The 14925-nt window shown below is 44.5% G+C and overlaps 1 protein-coding gene across 2 annotated transcripts in view; it reads left to right on the forward strand.

Annotated features, from left to right (window-relative positions):
* Positions 1-537: 537 nt before the first annotated feature.
* The window catches only part of LOC147904591 (uncharacterized), a 52901-nt gene continuing 38513 nt past the window's right edge, over positions 538-14925 (forward strand). For both annotated transcript variants that reach the window (XR_015543240.1, XM_087394893.1), the window contains exons 1-3: positions 538-981; positions 1135-1416; positions 12539-12978. Coding sequence is in view for 1 of the 2 variants with exons in the window: in XM_087394893.1 (XP_087251019.1) it covers positions 664-981; positions 1135-1416; positions 12539-12978 (1040 nt within the window). In the remaining variant the exon portion in view is untranslated. The remainder of the gene's footprint in view (positions 982-1134; positions 1417-12538; positions 12979-14925) is intronic.

The raw sequence follows: 14925 nt of genomic DNA on the forward strand, positions 1-14925 counted from the left end.
ACTCCCCATTTGAAGGTGGATCTAAGACCTTCCATCTCCTCCTTTCATTCCATTAACCTTCCATCCCCTGCTTCCTCCTGGAGGTGACCTTCCATCTCCTCCTCTGAGACCTTCCATCTCCTTCCTCCCGAAGAGGTGACCTTCCATCTCCTTCATTCCACTGACTTTCAATCTCCTCCTTGTCCCTAAAGCTGCCTCTTATCTTTCCACCTCCTCCCTAAAGCCTGCCTCTTGTCTTTCCACCTCCTCCCCCCTCCAAGCCTCCATCTAAGAGCTCCTTCTTTGTGACACGTGGTAGGCTCTTCTCCTCCAAGCTGCCCCGTGTCCTCTCTTTTTTTTTGGGTTGTACGTGGTTAATAGGTTAAAGAAGATGTGGATCAATAAAAAATGCAGAATTTTTGAAAATAAAAATTGGCTATTTTCGCTTTTTGTTGAATCGCTTGACTTAAGACCTTACCTATGTCAAGGCCAAAAAGTTATATGTAGGCCATATGGAATAATGTTTTGTTGAGATTTGCTGATTCCAAAAATCAAAACGTCAAACAGAAAACTTTTTGTTAGAGCTGTCGAACTTCTTCTCAAACATCAACGTCTATTCTGAGCATCAAGCTTACGTACAAAAAACGAGAAATCGATCCAACATATCCACAGAAGAGAGAGAGAATGCTGCACCGCCAAGCCAAGTTTAGGATCCGTAGATGCTTGTTCCGAGAATTTGGGCAGAGAGCCCTTCACATCGAATCTCCGTCTTTTCGTCCGTCTCTTGATTCTCCTGCTCTCTCTTCTCGGATGCCAAAGGAGAGAGTGGATTGCGTCGTAATTGGAGCGGGTGTTGTAGGCCTGGCAATCGCAAGACAATTGGCTATGAAAGGCAGGGATGTCTTTGTGGTTGAAGCTACATCCACTATAGGCACTGGCACGAGCTCGAGGAACAGTGAGGTCATCCACGCAGGGCTTTACTATCCGCGAGGTTCACTAAAGGTATCAGTCGATCCAATTCGAAGAAGGATTTTCCCTCCAGGAATGCCGGCTGTCAAGAGAGAGAAGCTGTAGTAGCTACAATGGGACTGAAGAAAGCTTTCCATCTGCAGTTGAATTTGCTCTTGATTACCTGACTGGATTACGTATGGCCAGGCACGTCTGTGCGTTCAAGGAAGGAAGGCCATATATTCTTATTGCCATGAGCATGGAGTGCCTCATAAGCAACTCGGTAAGCTCATTGTTGCCACTGATACCCGCCAAATCTCAACTCTGGAGTCAATTGAAACACTGGGGAGAGACAATGGTGTGAAAGATCTTCGAGTGCTGAGAAGTGAGGACGTGATTCAAATGGAGCCGCACCTAAAGTGTGTCAAAGCACTGTGGTCACCGTCTACAGGGATTTTAGACAGTCATTCTTTCATGATGTCGCTTCAGGTAGATGAATTCCTACTCGTATGTTTTTTGAATCCCAATCAGAGCTGATCCAGAGAACAATGAATTCACCTTAAATGCATGCTGCAATGTAGGAGTTGTTATATGGGATCTTTATTGCTTAAAGTGAAGAAGAATGCTTGGTCGTTTCGCTAAAGAAATGAAGCTTGATCTGCAGATTCTTGTCGGTCAGGTTATGGGTCTTTAATAGCCCAAGTGCTTGAGCTCATATAGCGTGCCCTAATAACACTTATATTTCAATAGTGGAAAAACAATGAAAGTACAGGGACATTTTGTATCATGCTTTGTTCGATCAACAATTCATGTCTGAACATGGGATGAGAGAGAGAGAGAGAGAGAGAGAGAGAGGTCCGCTGGAGGCCTCACGGGCCTATGGGACAAAGTACACCAAAATAGACTGGAAACTGCTGAAGCAAAGGGCATGCTAGGGCCCTTGTTGAGTGCTATGCTAAACTAAGCTATAGCTATAGATCTCAAAACCTCACAACCTCAAACAAAATTAGAGCTGAGGGTCTATTGCGCTGTGGTGAAAGGGGAGGTCTCCTCGATCTCTGTATCCAATGGGCTATGTCGAGTGACTCCTCGTCTCATTCGATCGCCTCTGAGGAGGGCGTGCCTTGTGTGGATTCTTTGTCCCTTGCTTGGTAGTATCATGTCGTCTCTCTCCATTGATCCATAGCCTCACAGGTCAGCTAACTCCTCTACTCCACTGTGTCTTGGAGCCGACTCAAAAGCATAGAAGTCTGTGACATGTCTCTATGCTCGGTCTGCCTCCAAAGCCTGTGATGCTGTATTTGTCTGCTGCTGTCTGATCTGCTGTACTCTATGGCGTTGCATCTCAATCAGATAGAGCCCAATGCAGACTTGGTCCTGGAAATGGATCAGTCGTGAGAATGGACCAAAGCCATGTCCCCAATGTGCATGACTTGCAAATCCCCTGCTCTCTAGGTTTACCTACAACTCTACCTGCCTCAATCCCTAGCTGATGTGATGAGACCCGCATCTGTCCGACGGCAATCCTCAATGCATGCGAGACTCCTTTGTCCTCAAGGTACTGGGGTCTGTCTATGAGTCCATTCTATACTCTCAAGAAGGAATCGTGATAGAACTGGACCTTGGTAGGGCGCTCTTGGTCCCCCGTGATGTATGTAAGTGGAGGAGGTCTAACCGTATGATACGTTTAATCTCATCTTGAGGGATCGACTCGGGAGGTGCATCCATGTTGTACTAGAAGGGGGGAAGCCGCTCCATTTGGATACTGTGGACTGGCAAACCATGTGGATACACGTGCGTACCAAACTGCATCGGCCCCACTCTGCTAAGCGTATGGATGACTCTAGTGCTGGTCTCGGTAATCTCCAGCTAGGTAGGGCCCATACTCTATGGAGGAAGGTCATTGTCTGGAAAAGGGCATCAACCTGGAGTGGTGTCATGGCGAACTCTGCCTGCACTATCTGATGGGGGATTGAGGTCTTACTCTGAATCATCCTAGAGCCTATAATCACCTCTAGCCGTTCAAATCTCCTCCACTCTGTCGCTAAAAGGTCACTCCCCCAGAAAGGTGCTGCCTACATGGCAATCGGTCTCACTAGCATGTCAAAAAGCCAGCCCTTTGTTGGCAGGTCCTGAAAATGTGCCTGAAAGCATTGCCTCTCAAGTCGGGCCAGAGCTCCCTATCCATGTGTGGGCCGTGCTTTGGCTATATGAGTCATCTTGAAAACTGGCCCTTAGAAGACTGCTCGCAAGTATGTGTAGGACTAGTGTGTCAAGTCTCTCTCTTTGCAAAACACCTCCAAGGCCTCTAGATGCCTTTGCAGTCCCTCTGTTGAGGATGATATAAGGACTATGTCATCTGCATATAGCAAAATCTGTATCATCAAATCTGCCTGTAGTGATCCCTCGCCTCCCAGGCAGCCAATAATAGATGTGATCTCATCAATGTAAGGCCCAAAGAGAGTCAGTGATAGAGGGCATCCCTGCTTCACACCGATGGTGCTCTTAACCCAATCCAATAGACCTCCCGGGGCACAAACTCTCCCTTTGATGGATTCGTATAAGCTCATCAACCCCCAAATCAAAACCTCTGGGATCTGCATCTTTTGAAGCATCCTGATCAGCTGAGAGCGTGGAACAGTGTCAGAGGCATTCCGGAAGTCTACAAAGCAAGCGTAGACTTTCTGGCGCCTTGATCTCGCCTCCTCAATGATGGCTTTCAAGTGAAGACGTGATCAAGGGTGGAGTGCTGTCCTCGGAGGCCTGCCTGCCCTGGAGCTCGTTGCCCATGTGCCTCCGTGTGACTCTGTTGATCTCCCTCTATAGTACTGACCCATAGGTATTGGCCAGAGTGTGGCCAATCATAAGAGTACGGTAGTTCCCATGGCCATGGGGTCCCTTGCTTTGTGTATGGGCACAATGGTGTTAGTGCTCCAAGAGTGGGAAGCCATGACAAACCACGTGATTCAACATCTGCGCTAAGATCGGAGCTAGGACCTCTTGTTCATGTGTGAAATGCTCAGTTTGTAGTCCCTCACGGTCTTGAGCTCTCCGGTTATGGAGCCGGCGGAGTGCACCCCTTACATTCTATGCAGTGAACAAATTGCATGTGGTGGGTACAACATGGACGCACCCTCTGAGTCGATCCCTCAAGATGAGATCAACCCTATCATACAGTTAGATCTCCTTCAGTTCCATACGTCTCGGACTTGGGGGGGGACCAAGAGCTCCCCACCAAGTCCCAGTTCTATCGGAGGAGGGATTCATCATCAGACCCCGGTATCTCGAGGACAGAGGAGTCTCACACACACTGAGGATTGTCATTGGGTAGATGCGCGTTTCATCTCATTAGTTGAGGATCGAGACGGGGAGAGCAACAAGCATACCCAAGGAGCAACCGATATGTATGCTTTGCACACTAGGAGCGACTGAGACAGAGGAGCATTTCCTATGTGCCTGCCAAGCCTATTATGAGATCGAGGGACGATACTATTGCCTCTACCAAGAGGGGAGCGGTTTATGTCCATCATTCCGAAGGGAGAGATGATAGCATGGAGTAGGATGATCTTTTTACCACAGCATCGACTCCATTGTAGGCAGCTTCCCCGTAGATATAAGCCCCCATCCAATGGTTGGGTCCCCCACTCGGAATGATCGGATCACCTCCTCCATCCTGTGTGTGAGGAAAGCCCGCCTCTTATGACTTGTCAGTCGCGTCATGAAATCCTCTATGCCTCATGTTTGGTCAGATGGCCCAAGCCTCGCTCACGTGTGAGGTGCGATCTCATCTCTCTGCACTCATCATTGTACCAAGGATTATGAACATCCAAAGTGAACACCCAAAAGTTATCATCTACCTTCTACTCGCATCTTTGGATCTTTGTCAGCCTGCGTGCTCTCCTAGAGCTTCAATGGGCTGCTTAGTGATGCCTTGTAAATAGAAATCCTTGCTGCTCCAGTGGACAGCCAATGGTGAGGCACTGTTTGCTCTTGATCCTTGATTTTCCTGACACCTGTAGATGATCTGCAGGCTGGACTGCCTGTTGCGTGGCCTCCTCTGTTGCTCCAGATTGTTGCGCAATGTGCACCTCGCTAACAGCTGTTGCTGGCCTCCCTATTGCTCTCCAAGGCAGCCTGCTATGAGGCACAGTGAGTGATAAATATGCATGAGTGAGTAAATATGCCCAGGGCTTGGCCTCTTATAGGGCTGGAGGCCCCAGAACAGGCCCACCCAGTCTGTAGACCGCGGCCTGACTAGGCTGCAAACTAGCCCACCTGTCTGCAGACATACATAGGCCCCACAAGCTGCGCCTGGTGCCACGCTGCAGCCATACAGGCCTGTGACTGTTTCTGGCTCTGCTCTGACATTTTTATCAGCTCGACTTGCTGCTATTCTCTTCACAGAAATCTGCTGTCTGCAGATCTGCTCAAAGGTGCTGTTATGCACCGATACAGCCTCCGTGCAACCTTGTTGCACTCTGCAGGACCTGCATATGCACTAGCCACCTGTCCTTATCCGTGCGCAAACATGTGCTGCTGCTGCAGTCTTTTTTGCAGGGCCTATAAGGCCTACTTTCATGTAGCTTGTGCTGCTACCATGGACCTGGTAGCTGCCCCATCTGTGGGCCCTTCTAGCCACCATCTAGGGCTTAGCAACAGCTTGTTCTTGCTGCCCATGTGGCAGCCCTGCACATCTCGTCAGAGAACCCCCTTGTGGCAATCTTTTTCTCTCTCTCTCTTCCTATGTGGCCTCTCTCATACCCTTTACATCTGCTGGTACACCTCCCTTATGTCCTCATTTGGGGGCTCATAGGAGGGGAGACAACCATGATAATCCCAAGAATTTCATCCTTGTGATGCAATTTGGGGAATGGCTATATACATTCACTGAATGAAAAGGATCTTGCAAGGTACAACACCTTGAAACTTTGGCAGAGCTTTTAGAGTCATATGGGAAGTTTGGTTGAATAGTATGCATCCCTTGCCCATGTCACTTAGAGTTCCACTTTGAAAGCATTTAAATTATGCTGGCAAATTGTCTGTGAATCATTTGGGAGACGGAATACTGTCAACTTGTGGCCAGTTCTCAAACCCGAAAGAGGAGCTCGATACGTAGGTCTGTTATTGCAAATTCTTAGCAATGGTTGCATGGATTACCTTGATCTATAATTGATAATTACCTGTGAAAGTTAAATTATCTAGAATACAAACATTGATTAGTATATACCTCTACAGTCAAGTCTTTTGGAATTTGGTGTCCATTCCCTAGCATTATGCAACATGGGCTTGCTTTGGCATCTCTTTTGTAACAATGGACACTAATGTTGAAATGACTTCCTGATGATGGTCATTTTGGGTGTAGGAGCTAAAGTCTATTATAGTCATGTTGTAGCCCCTAAATGCAAAGGGACTAGAGTGATATATGAAACCCTAAAAAGTTGTATATCAATAGTCACCCTTTATCGGAGACTTGAGCTTAAATACTCTCAGATTGCCGACCCTGTAAGGGCTTACCCTAATCTGACTGGTCTACATGACCATCCCATGGACTAGCTAAGATCCTATGTAATAAATCAGAGGACCTAATGTATACTTAAAAGTACCATTGCACATTTTCATACTAAATGAGGATATAGTAATTGGACAACTTTGAGTCAGTGAACTTGTTCTTTTATGGAATTCAAAGGCACTTTTACTTGGAGTCATGAGGCCATGCTCGTAGTTCCTTCCTCACTTAGGATGCTTCTAAAAGAGGATCCCCAACTATGCAAAAGCTTTGAAGAAAGAATTAGAAAAGAGGGAATTCTTAGAAAACACAAATGGCTCCTACCACAACCTCAACCGAGCCGCATTTAAGGACCGGTTCATGCTATCTCATGGATCACGTTCATGGAGGATGTAGCTTTGTGAGATTAAACTACAATGCACGTCAGGTTTCTTGTCCATGGGCGCCGTTTTGTAGAGCATTCTCTAGAGTATCAATTTTGTGGGCTCCCTTAATCATATTTTCTTTCAGATTAAAGTACATATGGTAGTCATCCGTTAGAATTAATGAGAAATAGGGTGCTCATTTTATGGATGAAACGATTCTATAGCTTAGACACTTCATATCCATATTTACGGATGCGTGCTCCAAGTCCACACAAGGTACTTGTTTAGCAACGCCATGACATCATGAACACACAAGACTTAGCAAGTCAAACTACATAGATTTTAGATGCTCGTTTGGGAGAGACTAAAATGAAGTTGTTTAGGCTTCACAAGCAGTTGTAGCTTGAATGAAGAGATTTTGGACTACTTTTTGATTAGCCTTCTCCTTTAGTGCTAGCCTTCATCATGGCTGAGTCTGCCCTTCACCTCCGGAGTGCCGACAGAAACTTAGTACGAAGACCTTTGTATAAATGGATGCTCAAGTATGTGTGGGTGTGTGGATTTGTATGTGTGAGAGCATATGTTTATACTATGGTCTACACCCACTGTTGGGTACTAATGACGTCAGTGGGGATGTCATAGTAGCTAGTCCCTGCTATGCGTGATGGAGTTTATGGTTTTCAACCTTATGAATGACTATCATGAGATTGAAACTGCACTATGTTGTGGTTTTAAGGATGAGTTTTGGAATGTTCCTGGATTCATCTAGGTATATACATAGTACAAAATTGGGGTTTCCACAACCCTAGATGAAATGGAAGTGGCATGTGGCAGCCCAAAAGTTTGCTCGCTCAAAACATTCACAGCATAATTGGTTAAATTTTACTTTCACTCTTCCTTGACCTTTCTTATCATCTGGATTCCTCTTTCTGTGGCATGGTTTATTGCAGTAGAATTGGGGTGAAGTTGCAGCGGGTCCGGATTGTATTTCCTCCTTTGTCTTTTTGGGCAAAGGCTTTTATAATGCCCACTGTTCTTCGACTGATGTGGTGGAACGACTTGTCAATCGTGCTGGTGTTCCTGGGGCTGGTTTCTTTGCATATGTGATGCCCTGGGATCCATTTTTTGATCCGTCTGCCTCTCTTCTGACTCACTGCCGGGTCTGGATTACCCTCAAAGCGCCGCCTGTGCCTCTTTTTTAACATCTTCCTACTCTTGCAGCGCTTTTGGGGAGGGCTCTCCATATTCCGAGACAAGAGTTTTTGTAGGTTACTTGGGATGTTCGCCTTTGCGTTCTGTGGGATATGATGCAGCCTGTGCCCTCTACTCTAGATCTTGATTTGGGATTTGCCCATCTGATGCGCATCAGGCTGCATTTTTCGTAGTACCTCCTCCTCTTTGCTATCGCCATTACTTGAGGACTTGTCACTTTTGGAGTCTGTTATTTTTGGAATTGCCCGTTGGAGAATAACCTTCATAAGAGAACCCTAAATTTATGCTTAGCTTATGCAATACAACGTGGCAAATGATGGTACACGATTGGTTGTATTTGGTGGATGAACCTTTGCAGCAATGACCCTTGATTGTGGCAAAATTACTGGAAGCTTCAAGCACTATTGGTGGAGATTTATAGCCTTTATATCTATGTTGGAGGTGGACGATTTTGATACATACTTACACAGTCGTTTAGCAGCTTCTGCAGAGCTTCTACAGTTTTAACAGCTTTTTAGTCTTCCTGGTTTTCATCTATGAGGTGACGCTTTCTTCATGAGACTTTGTTGGAGTAGATCGTTGATTGTATTTCTCTTTCTCTAGGTGCTTCAGATGAGAGTCTTTCTGTGTATGGATTTTATCTTGAGCAACAAGCTCAGTAGGGTGCGCTTTTCTTCAGTTCATTAACAGCTTTTTGGTATCCTTTGATAAATCATTTCACTTCCTCAGATCTCTCTTTCTTTCTGGAAGCAATCGTGTGAGACAAAAACGTTTGCAACCCTTGCACCAATTGCCAACAATTGGTATTAGAGCATGGTTTCCACAGATTGGGGGCACCTATAGCTACATCACAGATAGGAAGTTCATGGCTTTGATTTTCAGCGGCAAAGGAGATTATGAAACGGCATTTGAACATTAGTGTTAGCTAATGCTGCAGTGGGTCCATTTGATGAGGCAGCATTCTCCTACTAGAAGGCACTCGTTCGAATCAGTGAATAGATATGTCCATGCTTCTGTGGCTTCAGTATACATAAGCCTCGCAAAGCTGTATGTCATACTGGAAAGCAGAAAGAATCCAAGAGTTATTGTGGGAGCGCTTTGAGAATCTATGGCAAACAAAACATAGAGAATTTCCTAGATAAGCTTGCAACTGAATTGACAAAAAATGCATCAGGTTTTGAAAGCATGTCTGCAAATGAAGACTCTTCTTTCTGAAAACAGTCCTTTCAAATTGCAGCTTTTTGGATCGATCTTGCTCTCTGTGGGTGATCGGTTTGATTTTGTGGCCTTGCCCGATGTGGGTGGTCTATTTGTTGACGATTTTTGCAGCCTTGCTCTGTGTGGGTGGTGAATTTGGTGTCGGGCTTGGTCCTCTGTGGATAGCTTGAACATTTTTGTTCTTGGTTCCATGTGAGCAACATTCTCTGCCATTTGATATTATATTTTGTTCTCTTATTCAGCTTAAGGGTGTGTTGGAGAGTAACCTTCATAAGGGACCTCTAAATTTATGCTTGGCTTATGCAATTACAACGTTGCAAATGATGCCAACAAATTCATACACGATTGGTGGTATATGATGGTGGACGAATCTTTGCGGGTGGTGGCCCTTGATTGTGGTGAAATCATTGGAAGCACTATCGGTGGAGATTTACTCTATGTTGGAGGTTGATGATTTCGGTACATAGCTTACACAGTCATTTAGCAGCTTCTACAGTTTTTATAGTTTTAACTCTTCCTGGTTTTCATCTGTGAGGAGATGCTTTCTTCGTGGGGATGCGTCAATTTTACGAGCAAAAAACTATGAGCAGGTTTATCCAAGCGTGTTTTTCAAGAGATTTAAAAAATTGTATTTCTTTAGGAAACATGGTTTTTACACTTTCATTTTCTCTAGAACTAGATTCCTCTATCATAAAAATATACAGAATAGTCACTCATTCATTTTTATAAATTTTCTTATTCATAGACATCCTTTGTACCCCTGTCATTATCTTAAAAAAGTGTTGAAAGTTAATTCCTTTAAGAAATATCCCTCATAATCACTGTCAATGTAATAATATTATACATATATAATTACTTATTAAACACATTTATATCGATACGACAAGAGCTTTTTAGTGTTTTAATAGCATAAATAACAGGATGTTTATGGATATGTTTCTAAAGAAGTTTAAATTACTATAAATAACTATTCCTTATATATCACTCTCATAAAATACATCTAATATTTAATACTGTATATTCAAGATTTTCCCAAATATAACCCCATAGATGTGCTCCAATGGGTTTTTCCGATTAATTTGAGTGGTTGAATGACTATATTTGGACATTGGATTTGAAAGTTATGCCACTTTTGAAAGTGCCGTCCATGGTAGTTTCGCCAGTGAAACTACCTTGGAAGACCTACTTCAAAGGGGTTTCATTGGCGAAACTACCTTGATAGCTTGCTTCAATGAGGTTTCTTTGGAGAAACCCTTTCATGAAGCTACGTTGAGAGAGGGTTTTCAATGTCACTCCGTATTAAGTAAAAGTTGTACGAAGGATCATAAGGGAATTTTCATAAAGAAGTCTACTCTACATGTGGGTTTCTTCAAAAGCCATCCCATTATGTTACTCACCATTTCCAAAGATTCATGTAAAGATTTGTGTATAAAATAGGCATTGCTATAATACTTTGCATATTTCTAAGTGAGACTATGTTTTGTTTCGATTTATTTCTCAGTGCTGGTATTGCGATAATTCTTTCTATCTTAAATGATGCGTTGCCCTATCAGCTAGATTTAGATTTAGATGCTCGTTTGGGAGAGACTAGAATAAAATCGTTTAGACTTCATAAGCAGTTGTAGCTTGAATGAAGAGATTTGGACTACTTTTTGATTAGCCTTCTCCTTTAGTGCTAGCATTCGTCATGGCTGAGTTTGCCCTTCATCTCCGGAGTGCCGACAGAAACTCAGTACGAAGACTTTGTATAAATGGATGCTCAAGTATGTGTGGGTGTGTGGATTTGTATGTGTGAGAGCATACTTTTATACTATGGTCTACACCCACTGTTGGGTGCTGATGACGTCAGTGGGGATGTCATAGTAGCTAGTCCCTGCTATGCGTGATGGAGTTTATGGTTTTCAATCTTATGAGTGACTATCATGAGATTGAAACTGCACTATGTTGTGTTTTTAGAGGATGAGTTTGGGAATGTTCCTGGATTCATCTAGGTATATTATTTTTGCCATATTTTTACATAGTTGGAAGCTTTTTTTTCCTTCGCTCGGACGCTCGGAAGATTTTGCTCGGAAAATGCTCGTCCCCCCTAGTAGGGATAAGCTTTTTGGTATCCTTTTCTCTTGCTCACAACTCTCCTCCTTTTTGGAAGTAATTGTGTGAGACAACAATGTTTGCCAACATTGCCCGTGCTCTGTGCACACGTAATCTATGAGAGTGTTAGGGCTTTTACCAACATTCTGCTGTGCTGGCTAGGCTATAATGAGCTTGCTACAACTGTTTTCTAACAGGATGAGTGCGAACACGTTCATGAATTCATCTAGAGTCACATAAATCAGTATGAGTGTTTCAGATTAGCCTTACTTTGATTAAATCACGAAATAGGAAGCTGTGCCCTGTCCGTTTCTGGATGCTTAACTAAACTGCTTGGAAGTGGTTTTTCACTAGTTGGACACCTCTGCTGCTCGTCTTGGCCTGTTAGTATTATGCCTAATGGTGCTGAATTCCTCTTTGGCAATTCAAGAGGCCATCTCAAGAATGACATCGTTTGGGTGCAATTGAAGGGCACCATTGCTTGGTGATGTGTGTAGATGTTGTGGTTACAAAATATTACTATCCTCACAACCTAATGTAGTGAAGCATGTTGCGTTCACCCTTGGAAAATGGCATATGCCTGGGTTGCCTAAAGGCTCGCGATTGAATAGCATGTTTGTTCACCTGCGATGGTGGTTTTGAGTCTATGTTCTCTCAACTAATGGGCTTATTTGAGGATCATTTAGCTTTTGGAGTTCACTGGCATGTCGTCTCTCACCTCGTAGCTGTCACAAAGGAGGCTAATTTAGCAGGAATAACGCTGGTCCTGCCTCAATCACACCTGAAAATCTCAGCCATCTATAAGCCTGATAGGAAAATTTGAGGCTATCAAGTCCATGATCAAGTAAAGTTAGAAACCCATGCAGTGTCAAGGATGGTGAGTCCATGTGATGCTAATTGTTTGACGTCTACCAAGATAAGCTCCTGAGGGGAACAAGGTTTGAGATGGGGGTTGTAAAGAAGTCATTGATAAGGTTGTGAAGTTCATGCACCGGTCATGGATTCATTTTTTGGTGCAGTGTTGTGACACTTGTTTTGTTCAACTTGAAGTCTGAACTTGACAACTTTTTCAGCATTTTTAAATAATCTAGAGTCTATTACTGCTTTTAACAATTGCTTGATTTCAAAATGATGATCAAGGTTGAGCCTTGTATGGAAATTCAAATATTTCTGGATGTCAATTTCAGTACTTCAGATGTTTTGCATTTATTTTCTGCAGGCAGATGCTGAAGAGAATGGCACAACATTTGCCTTCAATTCTGCTATCATTAAAGGCATTGTTGTCTCCAACGGGATCGAACTTTATGTCTGCAGCAGACCTTTTGTGAGTTCAGAAAATGTTCCTGATGAACTTGATGCAGAGTGTATGATACTCCTTGCTAACACTGTCATAAATGCAGCTGGTTTGAGTGCAACATCAGTGGCAAGAAGAATATGTGGCTTCCCAACTGAGGATCTGCCAGAAACTTTTTATGCACGTGGATGCTATTTCAGTCTCTCAGGACAGGGGCAAGCTCCCTTTTCTCATCTTGTGTATCCTGTACCAGAAGAAGGTGGTCTTGGAGTACATGTAACATTAGATTTAGGTGGTCAAGCCAGATTTGGTCCAGATGTGGAGTGGCTGGATAAGATTGATGATAACAGAGCTTTTAAGCTTCAGTAAGCTTTCTCAGGTCTTTTTGTGAACATTTATGTTGCAATTTAAAGATTCCTTACAGCAAGGCAAGTCCACAGAGAGAGAGAGAGAGAGAGAGAGAGAGAGAGAGTCTATTACTGTCCATGGGAGACCCACAGGTCTATGAGAGAGAAAGAAAGAATGAAAGATATATTAATGTCCACGGAAGGCCTTGTGGGCCTATGGGACAAAGTGCGGAAAACATCAAAAGGAAAAAAAAAACTCATACGAGCCACCAAGGCCTGGAGCAAAGGGTGTACTAAGGCCCTTGCCGAGTACTATGCTGAAATAAAGAGCTCGATAGCTCAGGCAAAATCAAATACACAACATGTCGTATTATATCATATCATGTACTATCTGAAGTAGGAAGAGACTTGGAACTGGGACTAAAACTCAGAATCCGAAACCCGGCACTAATGTCTTGCCTATGAGCAGCGAAAATGTCTCGGATCTGTGTCTGTTTGGCCGTCTCACGCTGTGGTGGCAGGGGGGACGTGGTTTCCTTGATCTCTAAACCTGCTGAGCTATGTTCGGAGTGACCCCTTGTCTCAGGCAGTCTCCTCTGAGGAAAGTTGTGATAGGTAGGACCTCAATCGAGTGTGCTTTGGTCGCTCTCCGTGTCACGTGTAGCCTTTGTAGTCCTCTCTCGGCAATCCATACTGCTTGCATATCAGCTAGCTCCTCCTCCTCCACCCCACTGTGTCCTAGAGCTGACTCAAATGCATAGAAATCTATGACATGCCGCTGTGTCTGGTCAGCCTCTGTATCCTATGGTCTGGTCCCCTCTTGCTGCTCCTTGATTTGTCGTAGTAGGGTCTCCCTATGTCAGCGCATCTCAAGCAGATAAAGCCCAATGTAGACCTGTTCATGGGAAGTGGATCAGTCGTGACAGTGGGCCAAACCCACTTCCATCCACACACACACACTCTTTTTAAGTAAAATCCACACACACACACACACACACACATGTATTAATGTCCGCGGGAGGCCTCGCGGGCCTTTGGGACAAAGTGCAAAAAAAAGAAGACTCATACAAGCCTCAATGGGCTGAAGGAAAGGGCGCTCTAGGGTCCTTGTTGAGTACTAATCTATGCTAGCAAAATCATAATCAATCAAGTACAAACTGAATCAAATCAATCTTGGAGCTGGGACTCAGGAACCGAAGCCCAGCACAGTGATGGCTCTGAACTCTCTGGGCAATGTCCAGAGCGACCCCTTGTCTTTGTTGGTCCCCCCCTAAGGAAAGCTGTGATAGGTTGGATCTCAATAGAATGTGTTCTGGGCACTCTCTGTCTCGCGTGTGGTCTCTGTGTTCCTCTCTTGGCGGCACCGTGTTGGCTCTCTCTTCTGATCCAGGCTGCCCTCATATCAGCTAGCTCCTCCTCCTCTGCTCCGCTGTGTCCTGGAGCTCACTCAAAATGTATAAAAGTCTGTGACACGTCGCTGTGCCCGGTCAGCCTCTATATCTTGTGGTCTAGCCACCTCCTGCTACTCTGTGATATGTCATAGTAGTGTCTCCTTGTGCCGACATATCTCCATCAGATAGAGCCCAATGGAGACCTAGTCATGGAAATGGATTAGTCGTGATAGTGGACCGAAGCCACTCCCTCCCGGATCTCATAGTAGGCTGGGCAAGCACAAAGAAAATGCTCCTCTATCTAAACCGCCCCCAACGTACATAGCATGCAGATCCGCTGCTCTTTGGGTATACGTGTGGCTCTCCCCGCTCCCCCCCAAGTCCGAGATGTATGGAGCTGGAGGAGATCTAACCGTATGATACGATTGATCTCATCTTGTGGGATCGTTGACTTAGGAAGCGTGTCCATGTTGTACTGAAAAGGGGAAAGTCTGTCCATCTACCATGCAGATATACGTGCATACCATGTGTCAGTTCTGCTCTCTACTAGTCGTTTGGATGACTCTAGGGCCAG

Source organism: Dipteris shenzhenensis, chromosome 2 (genome assembly GCF_047967505.1).
Source record: "Dipteris shenzhenensis isolate YYH24624 ecotype China chromosome 2, Dip_SZ_1.0, whole genome shotgun sequence".
Lineage (NCBI taxonomy): Eukaryota > Viridiplantae > Streptophyta > Polypodiopsida > Gleicheniales > Dipteridaceae > Dipteris > Dipteris shenzhenensis.